General features: G+C 36.1%; 1 protein-coding gene across 3 annotated transcripts in view; it reads left to right on the forward strand.

Moving 5' to 3' along the window:
- Positions 1-995: 995 nt before the first annotated feature.
- LOC149784458 (uncharacterized) overlaps positions 996-12143 on the forward strand; it is a 47347-nt gene continuing 36199 nt past the window's right edge. For 2 of the 3 annotated variants that reach the window (XM_089932540.1, XM_089932542.1), the window contains exons 1-2: positions 996-1205; positions 11947-12125. In XM_089932540.1, coding sequence (XP_089788666.1) covers positions 12016-12125 — 110 coding nt within the window. In that variant the 5' untranslated portion in view covers positions 996-1205; positions 11947-12015. Of the gene's footprint in view, positions 1206-6453; positions 6751-11946; positions 12126-12143 lie in introns of those variants that run through there. The other variant, XM_089932541.1, reaches the window with a different exon arrangement.

The following is a 12143-nucleotide window of genomic DNA, read 5'->3' on the forward strand; positions in this document are numbered from 1 at the left end:
GTATGAAATTTATATTTAAAATAATGAGATATATCATTAATCTGAGGGCCAAGCCGAACTATGATGTAACAAATAATAATTCATAAATCAGTTGTGTACACATTTGTTGGTAAGAACCTGCATTCTTTAAATGACATTATCTTCGACTTTTGACCTTATGAGTTGTTGTTATTGTTGTTGTAGGGTTTAACACCATTTTTCAGCACGCGATAGGCTATAGGCCTACATGGCGGGCAGTATTAATGGTGGAGGAAGACCTTATGAGTAATATGGGTTGTAGTGAGAGATAGAGTTTTACAAATTAGCATTAAAAAATAACGACAATATAAACGGCGAATTACTTAGCATGAACAAAATTTTCTTTACTACTACTACTACTGTTTACTTTTCTTACGCAAGTAACACATTAAATTTTTTTTTTTACTCTTCTCGTCACAACGTATTTTCTTATGCTCATTTTCTATTTTGTCACTGAATTTTTAAAATGTTCACCTCCATCTCCGAGCAAATTTGCAACCCCATTACGTAGAGTAGACACGGCCTATGTGGGTGTGTGAGAAAGCTTGCCAGTAGCTTCTCGTGGGTCGGTGGTTCTTTCCGGAGTTTTCCCGGGTTCTTCCACCACCATTAATCCTGACCGCCATGTATAGCCTCTCTTGTGCTGAAAAACTGCGTTAAACCCCACAACAAGAACAACAGCAACAACAACAACGTTTAGTACACATTGGTCACTACCTTTTGTCTTTTGACACTATCCCAGGTGGAAATGTCTCATTCTGAGAGTTATTTCCCTTACACATAAACGGTTTGACACTTAGCCGGTATACTTCTTCGATTTTGCAGCAGCTTTCCATGGCAAAGAGTTACTGTAACTTAAATTAGTAAATATTAAATGTAGAAAATAAAGGTGTTCTATGACATGCGATTTCCAACATTTACTTTGAGAATTGGACATATCTTTTTGTTAGAGATTACATCAAGAGTTAACACTTCCGCTTTATGAATGATAACAATACATTGACGTACATAAATTAGTTCATATATTTGCTGTATTGATGTATGCAGTATCACGAATGTTTAATTAAGTTGTCACTATAATTTATTCAAAAGGGGAGAGTTCTTTGTTTGTGGATTTTATGACCCCGCCAAGTGTTCTATGACTTTTGTACAGTACAGTGCAGGTTGGATTAAAGAGCTATTTTGAGGTATGTAGGACTTGGAAGACTATTTGCTGTAGTAGCTAGCTAGTCACTTTTCAGAAAATGCCTGTTTCGGTGTTACATAGGCAAATGCTTGAACTTTGTTTTGGTTCTTCGCAAATCGTTGTATTTCTTTTTAAAGAAATACATTAATGCTGTATATAAACGAGCGTGTTTGAAATAACAATGTTATTAATATTTCAGATAATCGGAATGTACTTCTTTGTGGTCATGTAGGTTTAATATACTCAAATATTAATTGTTGTTCTAAGATTTAACACCAATAACGTTTAACCAACGTCAATTCAGTCCTGATTGTTGAATGCTTTGCACCTTAAGTATCATCAACAACAAAAAGTGATTGCTTACTACAGGCATTTACACTGGTGGCCAGGTACTAAACTGTATCAAGAAAAGAAGATATTAAGTCTAGCAAAACGAATCAGTTGGGGTTTCTGAGTGGATGAGTGGTCTAAAGCATGCACAATTACGAATCACTGCCATCTCACCTCTGTCTGTGTGGGTTTGAGTCTCGCGTTCAGCCAATGTGGGTATGTGAGAGAGCTTGCCAGTAGCTTCTCATGGGTCGGTGGTTCTTTCCGCAGTTTAATTGGGTTCTTCCTCCACCAATTATACTGGCCACCATGTATAGACTATCTTATGCAAAAAAGTGTCATTATACCCTACAACAACAATAATAGCAACAACAAATTAGTCAGGGTAGTATGAATTTGTGCAACTTTCATTTTGATATCACAAAGTGTGATATTCAATACAGTTCGTACCGGAGCACACCTTTAGATTGACCTCATCCAAAAATGTTCACATACTTTATCCCTGATTTTGCTGTATGTATTCCTATGTGCAAGTAAGTACCTTTCAAAGTAAAAATGTTAACAGTCAGGATGAATTATGTTAGAACAGTGTCATCTTTTTAGTGTTATCTTCATTTTGACATAATCATCTCACTGATGTAATTACTGTCTGGGGCCCTGAGTGGCCAAGTGGTCTAAAGCACTCTCTGTTATGGATCACTGCCATCTCACCTCTGTCTGCGTGGGTTCGAATCTCGGATTCAGCCAATGTAGGTATGTGAGAAAGCTTGCCAGTAGCTTCTCGTGGGTCGGTGGTTCTTTCCGGGGTTTTCCCCGGTTCTTCCTCCATCATTAATACTGGCCGCCATGTATAGCCTATCATGTGCTGAAAAATGGCATTAAACCCTACAACAACAACAAAAAAGTAATTACTGTCTAAAGGGATGCAATCAGAACATCTGCTTGAAATAAACAAACCACAAAGGGGTATAGTTTTTGCTATATATGGGCAGACTACTCAACAAATATCTATGGGCACATCTTCTACAGATCCAAATCCTGCACATTGACCAGTGGTTCACAATCAGTATCTCGTAGGTTAAAGGTCATTAGGAATATCAGGGTTGCATCTAGGCTATGCAGCTCAGATTGAAAATGGCTTCCAAAATTGTATAATTTGTGCCGATATAATCACACAAAAATAAGGGTTGAGCCATGTGAGTTTTATTTCCAAGAAATGTATTCAGAATATAACCAACGTCAAAATGTTTGTTTCAAAAGTGAGAGTTACCTGTTATGTGCAGTGTATTTTAGTCAATATCTAATATATTATAAATGGAATATAATTTGTAATAATGTTTTATTGGTAACAGAATGAGTTCAGTTAGAAATATATCTTCATCATAGATCAAGAAAACCAAAACAAACACAAGCTTCTTGGTTTCAGCTTTAATGTTGTGTATGCTTATTTTTCAGTCCAACATAAGCCAGTCAACTGTATACTTGCATTTACCGTAAATAACATGTGGGGCAGGGTGGGGGGAGCACACCCATCTCTGACCATTATAAGAGTTATTCATATTAACAACCCTTATGTGTGCCAACTCTATTTTATAACAGGTATGATGAGTATATTCAGGTTGATTTATGGTTATGATTAGACTTGAGAACTATTAGATTTTTTATTACACTTTGAATCATAATACATCACATACTTTTTGAAGAAGGCAAAAGTTACTGAGAATCACCTTAAATGTGTGTGGTACTATTTTTTTTGTATAAGCAAACTTCTTTTCCTGACCCACATTATACCATGGTAAAGTATTACTCATTTGTTTAATTGTTTTGATTCCAGCAATATTGATAGTGGTGATATATAAAATGCTGCGTTATTGAAAATTGATGAATAATTAATGATTTATTGATACGAAATAATTTGCTTGCAAATTTTCATGAACTTGAAAGCTCTTATCAAATGTAATAACTCTAAGGTGGTAATAATAGTTACTATTATCAGGTTATTAACAGCAATATGTGTGGAGGAAGAAATTCCAGAAAACATATCAGTATAAGGGAAAGTTAAAATGAGGAGTCAAGAAATCAATGGCATGATTTGGAAGAGGGGTCATACTCTCCTAAAATGCCGGCTCAGCATTTAGTAACTGAGTTTCTCTGTAGGCCCTGCCCTTCATTTCCACTTACCACAAGACATACCATTACCCACTCTTACATACAGAATATGATTAGGTAACCATTACAATTTGATGGGCTGGCCAACCTGGTTACTAAATGCTTTACCAGCCTTTTTACCATCAAATATTTATACTGATCATCTGAATGAAGCTCAAGTAGTTCTGATTTTCAGAAAAAAAAACAATCCTCCTGATAAAAGTAACAATAGATCTGTCAGTATTATATCCAAACTGCTTGAGAAATTGTTTGAGACCCACTTAGCATCATTTTTAACAATTATTTGGGTGCTTTTCTTGAGGGTAATGGATGCCAGACCATGCTGTTAAGTTTTCATGAAGAATGGAATAAGGCTCTTGATCAAAATAGCTGCAGGGATTTAATGAAGGCTTTTGACTCTATCCCTCATGGCATTCAAAGGACATATGGAACATGTATACATGTCAGAGGCTCACTAGGACTCGTACTGAGCTATATTTCAAATCGAAGCAGAAAATTAAGATGCAACGTGTCTTGAGTAACTGGACTGATATTCAAAAAGTGACCATTACTTCTATTGTTTTTATCGATGATTTGTTATTATATTAAACATGGCTCTTCATGATATTTATGTTGATGATAACACTTTCCAGACTTTGATTAACATACTTCATACAGGGTTCAACATTCTGATTAACTGATTAGCTGTGAACAAAATGCAAGCCACCCCTGACAAGTCCTGATTTCTTGAAGCCCATTTTAATCATATCCATTGTGATCCTTATGTGAAGATAATCCATGCCATGTTAAAAGGCTTAGGGAGATATATTTTTCAAGTCAATTCAGACCTTATCTGATAGAATCAGTGTGACCACTATCCTCCTGATTAATTCATTCATTAATCAGCAGGGACTATTTCCAAAGGCATAATTTGAGTTTTCTTTTTGGACAATTTTTTTAGATCAACCTGTGTCTGGAACAAAGGTATGATGTTATTTCCCTTAAATTAGGCAGCAGCCTCTCCCTGCCATGAGCTTTGAAAACATCAGAGAGTTGTATTGCCTTCCCTTCATACTGACTAATCAATAGTAGATGAGATCAGCATCATCTTTGATTCATATCACATATTTATACCACGCTTTATTAATTTGCCTTAAGCCTGTTGGATCAGAAATATATGGAACTGAATAGATGAATGATAGTATAACATTCAGAGATATATATAGAATCCAGGGATAGCACTTTCCATTCTTTCTGGTGTATGTATACATGTATTCACAATTCTCTATAATTAATCCTATATACCTCGATTTCTTTCATAGGAATCCGGAATGATGTTTTCTCCACTATACAAAATCACATTGCACCACTGAGTGCAAATATGTATAAGTTGGAAGAACTTCTTTGTGCCATGGATGTAAAATATAAAGCATGTAAAAAAATTCTGAAATTCTAGGTGTTGGAAATGGGTTAAGGAGGGAGCCTCATTGGATTTCCTGGGAAATCACAGTGTTTCACTGGTTAATGTTCCATTCTTGATAGCAGCAGAGTGTGGGTTGGAATCCTTTCCAGATCTTCATGGTCCATCTCTGGGCAAGGCACTTGATACCAGCAGAGTGTGGGTTTGAATCCTTTCCAGACCTTCATGGTCCATCTCTGGGCAAGGCACTTGATACCAGCAGAGTGTGGGTTTGAATCCTTTCCAGACCTTCATGGTCCATCTCTGGGCAAGGCACTTGATACCAGCAGAGTGTGGGTTTGAATCCTTTCCAGACCTTCATGGTCCATCTCTGGGCAAGGCACTTGATACCAGCAGAGTGTGGGTTTGAATCCTTTCCAGACCTTCATGGTCCATCTCTGGGCAAGGCATTTTACCACAATTGCCTTAGTATGATATAACCCTTTCATTTGTTGATGTGCCATTAAACACCAAATCAGTTATCATTAGGTTTCCTTTCACACCTGACCATTTCGGTGGCCTAAATGGTTAGAGCATCCACCTTGAATGCTGGAGGTTGCTGGTTCTAACCCCGACCAAGCCATACCAGAGACTTATTCAAATAAAACTAACAGCAGCCTACCTTGGCACTCAGCATTAAGAGGTTCATGTTAGGATTGGACGGCCTGGTGTGAGGATAATAGGACTGGGTGGGACAGGATGCTACATATCTGTGGCATGATGCCCAGTGCTAAAAACCACTATAAACTGCCACACTGTAGACATAGCAATATGACTGGAAAATTGTTAAATCTACTTTAAAAATTCAAAACACACACTACATTTGTAAATTACAAAGGTAAATACATTGCATTTTTTATCACTGCACTTTTTGATAAAATGGCAGGAATTGTGTCTTGCTCCTTGTCTGTACTTCCACTAGTAATGTGGATTATCTCCTGCTACATAGATGAATATACATATACATACTTGAGACTTTGGAATATAATGGGGCAGGGTGTCTGTAGATGTACACAACTGTTTAATATCATTTTTAAAAATGTAAATCTCATGTAAGTATTCTAAGTGTAGATCTGAAACCAGGAACTTTCATTAAGGCCAATGCAATAAAATATGCTACATGTTTTTGGGATTACTCTCTGTTTCAGGGATTTAATTCCTCATATGGACCCCTCGGTATATTAAGATTGAGTTTCTAGACTTGATTACAGTAAGAGTGGTGCACTTATATATGTTTACATGAGATGAACTAGTTTGATCTTCCTGGTTAAAAAATGTACGACATTGACCAGGAAGATAATGTCTAATGTTTACAAGTATATCTTGATTCAGATGTGTTTCACTCCAGTAGTAATACATCATACAGATATTCTGTAAAGAGTGACCCATGCTTGTAACGTGGTTTCTACAGGATGGCTGTAGTTTACACTACTTTTCATGTTAGAAATAATTCTGCTACTGTTGTACATATAAAACCAGGAAATTGTCATCATTAAGGCCAATGCAGTAAAATATGCAACATGTTTTTGGGATTGCTGTCTTTATCAGGGATTTAATTCCCCATATGGACCCCTCTGGATCTATCGTGGTTTAATAGGAAGTGTTCCAGGTAAGAATTTCTTACAGAGGAAAAGGGAAGGTGGGTACTTTGAATGAGGGGCACTTTTGTTGAAGGAAGGGACACTTTTTGGAGTGTTTTCCCATTGTTTGTATGACAAAAGGAATTGTAGTGGATGATTACATTTTAAATGTCATCTTTTTGGGAGTAGCAACTGACAAAAGAACAAATATATGTTTACCCTAAAGTAAATAACAGAAAAGTTTGTGGAGAAAAAAAATGTTAGAAACTGTTAGGAGGGATCTGAGGGCAGAGGGGAGGAAACTGAGGGCAGAGAGAGGAAGCGCCTTTCAGTTTCTGTCTGGCTGGATCACAATCTGATGTTACAAGTCTATGCTCATAAAATAAAAGAGTGAAGACAAGCTTTACAAAATTTAACAAATAATTTATTTCCATAGAATACAAAAAGTGAATTCAGCCAATGTGGGCATGTGAGAAAGCTTGCCAGTAGCTTCTCGTGGGTCGGTGGTTCTTTCCGGGGTTTTCCGGGTTCTTCCTCCACTATTAATACTGGCCGCCATGTATAGCGTATCGTGCTGAAAAATGGCGTTAAACCCCACAACAACAACAACAACAACAAGTGAAAAATGAGAAAAAAGAACTTACGGTATTGCAAATTAAATCTGAAAATAATCCAAGAATTAAAGACACAAGTCCTAGTAATAAATGTCTTGAATGAAACTCAGTTCAGGTCCTGAAGAGACTCAAAATTGAAGCCAATGACGTGTCTGTTATAGCCTACAGAGTGATGATGTATCAAGTCTCTTGTTGAATCACAGAAATATTATTCCAGGTTTGAATTCATTAAAATTCAAAACAAACTGGTCACGACATAATACAGCTTTAAAGTGCGAGGTGTTAAAGCACTTCTGGCAAAATCCTTACAGTCACAAGATAATATAGTTCTCATCTTGACCTCATGTCACATTAGTATTTTCTATTTTAAAAAAACATTACCTAATAAAAAATGCCCTTCTAGAATGATCAAATGAGCCTTGTTTACTTACAACACAATAACCTATAAAATTCACATGGGAATCTCCAAAAGCCTTGATCAACATATTTACCACTTCTTGTTTACTTGAATATGATAATTTGGTTAATAAGCTCATACACATAGAGAATAATAAAGCCATTATTAGTTGTTTACATAAATGAAATATAAATAAATGAAGTCAATCAGGTCAAGCAGAAATGAACTCAATTTTGGACAAGGTAAAGTCCTGTAAACATTGTTACATTACAATAACATGTAATGAAATACAATTTTTAAAAAAACTAACAGGCAAACAATTAAATATACATAACACTGATTAAAATCAGTTCTCCAGTATCCAGTGTGAAAATCTAAGGTGTCTAGATGATGATTGTTAAGTAAAGGGATAAAACAGGTGTTTACAAATCCTTCAGTTGTGAGTATCAATAAATCATTGGGGCCCGAGCCGAGTGGTCTAAAGCACTCACCATTACAGATCACTGCCATCTCGCTTCTGTCTGTATGTGTTCGAGTCTCAGGTTCGGCCGATGTGGGTATGTAAGAAAGCTTGCCAGTAGCTTCTTGTGTGTCAGTGGTGCTTTCCCAGGTTCTTCCTCCACCATTTATACTGGCTGCCATGTATAGCCTATCTTGAGCTGAAAAATGGCATTAAACCCAACAACAACAGCAATGACAAACATTACAAACAGTCTAGCTTTCATTATTATTGATGTAGTTCATGAGCTGAGTCTGCTATGTTATCTAGATAAAAGAAAGGAAACTTGATGAAGTATTTTACTCAAGTCAACCATTTTAAAGCAAAAATAACCAATATGAATCATGATGCTGTTAAACATGCAAGAAAGTTACTATCATGGCACATTGATTAGTATTCCTGGATAGAATAATGTTACTGTTGTGTAATTTTTGTTCATTTTAAGGTTTATTAACTAAACATACTAGTATATATATATGTATGTATACCCATAAAAGAAAGAAATTATCACGTGTTGTTTTCTCTTTCTCTCATCTGCCTTTAAACTTTTGTCATCATAAAATCTAAATACATGTACATGTATTTCAGACATGTGTTTGGATAACATTGGTATATGGTTTTAATATGCCACAAAAAATAAAAAGAAAACAAAACTTACAATAAATGCAATATACTTTCTTTAAAATACCCAAGGTTTTTATTTTATCTTGATTTCACACGTATTTATTTATTATGTTTGGGGCAAGCTCATATCTACATAATGGCTAGTTCAGGTTTTCAGTCAATTTGCTCTGGCCTGCAAGCTGACCTTTATTAGATTTTTAAGTCCATCCATCCATCCCCACATACATACATACATATATATGCACGCACGCACATGCAGACATGCATACATACATACATACATGCACATACATACACAGTGTTCATGTCGGTAATTGCATGTAGTATGTATGCAGTGTGCATGTGGGTAGTTGCATGTAGTATGTATAGTGTGCATGTGGGTAGTTGCATGTAGTATGTATACAGTGTGCATGTGGGTAGTTGCATGTAGTATGTATACAGTGTGCATTTGAGTAGATACATGGATATTTTCAATGTGCATGTGGGTAGATACATGTATATTTACAATGTGCATGTGGGTAGATATATGCTTATTTACAATATGCATATGGGTGTATATTTTCAGTTTGCATGTGTTTAGATACATGTTTATTTACAATGTGCAAATGGGTATATATTTTCAATATGGATGTGGATTGGTACATGTTTATTTACAATGTGCATGTGGGTAGATACCTGTTTATTTACAATGTGCATATGGGTGTATATTTTCAGTGTGCATGTATGTAGATACATGTATATTTACAATGTGCATGTGGGTAGATACATGTACATGTATATTTACAATGTACATGTGGGTAGATACATCTATATTTTCAATGTACGTGTGGTAGATACATGTATACCTGGTTTACAAAGTGCATGTGGGTAGATGCATATTGTATGCATATAGTGTTTGTGCATGTTGGTAGATGCATGTATTATATATACAATGTGCATATTGGAAGATGCATGCAGTATACACACATTGTTGGTACACACGTGCATCTGTTTTATCTTTCTATAATTAACTTCATCTTGAGATTTAGGGTGTAATTACAAGTTACTTTATTATTCTGTCTGTTACCAGAATTAGATACATGTATAAGACATTAAATTTTGTTAATTATTCATAGTGTTTCTATATTCTAGGTCAAGATTTAAAAATAAATGGTAGGTCAAGAAAAGTTATGATATCACAGGGCTCGAATTTAACACAAATTTCTTTGTAGCCAGAAGGACTAGTATATAGAGAAATGTACTAGTCCTGCCAAATCTTTACTAGTCCTGTTCACAAAACAATGTCACACAGCTTTCATGTACGTTTACCGATTCAATTTTAAACTGGATGTTTTCTGTTTGTTTTTGCGAATTGCATACACCAGTTACACCACATAACGTTCCTTTCCTTGTCATAATTCAGCCATTCCCTGTCTCTTGTCCATTTGTTCTGAAATTTTCCATTAGGTTTTTCTCTATCATAAGAATTATTCCTCATCATTCTCATTCAACTTTTGCTCTTTTTTTCCCAGTGGCTTAACACCTTCTATCAAATGCCACATTTTGCCTGTCTTATAATGAAGGAATTGTGCCTTGTTTTGAAATACGAAATGTTACAGTATAGCTGACGCGAATTATTTAAAGCAAGAAAAGGAATGGCACAGTGTCCTTTATATAAGAAAGTCAGAGCAAGAAACACGTTTGAAAACACGTGTCTTTGCCCCCTCCCACAATTAAATGGACTCTCCCTAACAAAGACTTAACTTCAGCAGATGTTCTGCATCATCAAAGCAGCGGCTATTGTAAACACTGCTATAAAATATTAGCATCAGAAGATAGTGTTAGTTTCAGTTGATATATGATTGGGTGGGGTCTAAAAATGCAAACTTTGTTTAATTTAGATTTATGCCCAGTGGGATGAGGATTGGAGACACTAATACACATATGACCCAGAGTGGCCAAGTGGTCTAAAGCACTCACCATTATGGATCAAGGCCATCTCACCTCTGTCTGCATAGGTTCGAGTCTCAGGTTACATGAGAAAGCTTGCCAGTAGCTTCTCGTGGGTTGGTGATTCTTTTGGGGGTTTCCCCAGGTTCTAAATCCACCATTTATACTGAGTGCCATGTATAGCCTATCTTGTGCTGAAAAATGGCTTAAGCACAACAACAACAAAGCGTCCACATCGGATGTGGAAGATGATGGGTTTGATCCTTAGCCAAGTCTTACCAAAGACTTACAAAAATGGTACTAACAGCTGCCTCGCTTTGTGCTCAGCATTAAGAGGTTAGTGTTACGACTGATCGGCTTGGTGTCAGGATAATGTGACTGGGTGGGACATCATGCTACATGTCTGTGGCATGATGCCCCACAGACTAGACATCACTACACACTGTCACACCGCAGACATCATAGCGATATGACTGAAAAATTGTTAAAGCTTTGTTAAAAATGCAGATCACACACACAACAACAACAACAACAATACACATATACTGGTATATGTAATGGTGGTACAAGAGTAGTGGAATCCGATAATGCTGGTTTGCTGTAGACTTCTTGTTGCAATGGTTTTGTTTGCTTTTTTGTAAAATTTTGGTGTCTTCAGTTTTTACCATTAGGTTGTGATCTGACTTTTCATATATTAATGAATCAGTTTGCTATTTCTGCCCAGAGTTCCTAACATTCCATCAACATCTCACATACAATAGACAACAGGCACATGGGTGCTTTTATAAATTACCAGTGGACATGGTTATTTTGTTAATTGTAGAAACTGTGTACATGTCTGGCACAGCAATTACTGATTCACAGTGTATGATATTGGGAAACTATTTTTCTTGCTGAAATTAATAAATCCACATCATATGCAGCATGAATCATGTTTTTGACTCATGACTTGTGGGTTTGACTCATGACCTGGGGCTCCTCAGCACATAACCAGCATAGTTAAACAAGTTGACATAAATACTGCCACTTAGATATAGAATTATATGAACAGACACTAATCTACAAAGAAATACCCTGAATATTTAGTCATAGATACATTTGAATTATTAATAATTGTAATTGGAAATGATAGATTAATAAATCCATTTTTCTTTTTATTTAGACCTGGGAAGCATACATTGTGACCATGAGTTAGTGCTGAATTAGAGTCAATTTCCAATGAGATGATGCCATGACAGCAGCATTAGAGTCAGCAGAGTTGTTTCCCCTGGCAGCCTTTGTGGCAGTCTTTGGAATCTTCTTGATGGTCTATGTTCTTTTCACCTGTGTCTGTGGATCCAAGTAAGCTCAATATTTGTC

Source organism: Sinohyriopsis cumingii, chromosome 14 (genome assembly GCF_028554795.1).
Source record: "Sinohyriopsis cumingii isolate HCF-2022 chromosome 14, ASM2855479v2, whole genome shotgun sequence".
Classification (NCBI taxonomy): Eukaryota; Metazoa; Mollusca; class Bivalvia; order Unionida; family Unionidae; genus Sinohyriopsis; species Sinohyriopsis cumingii.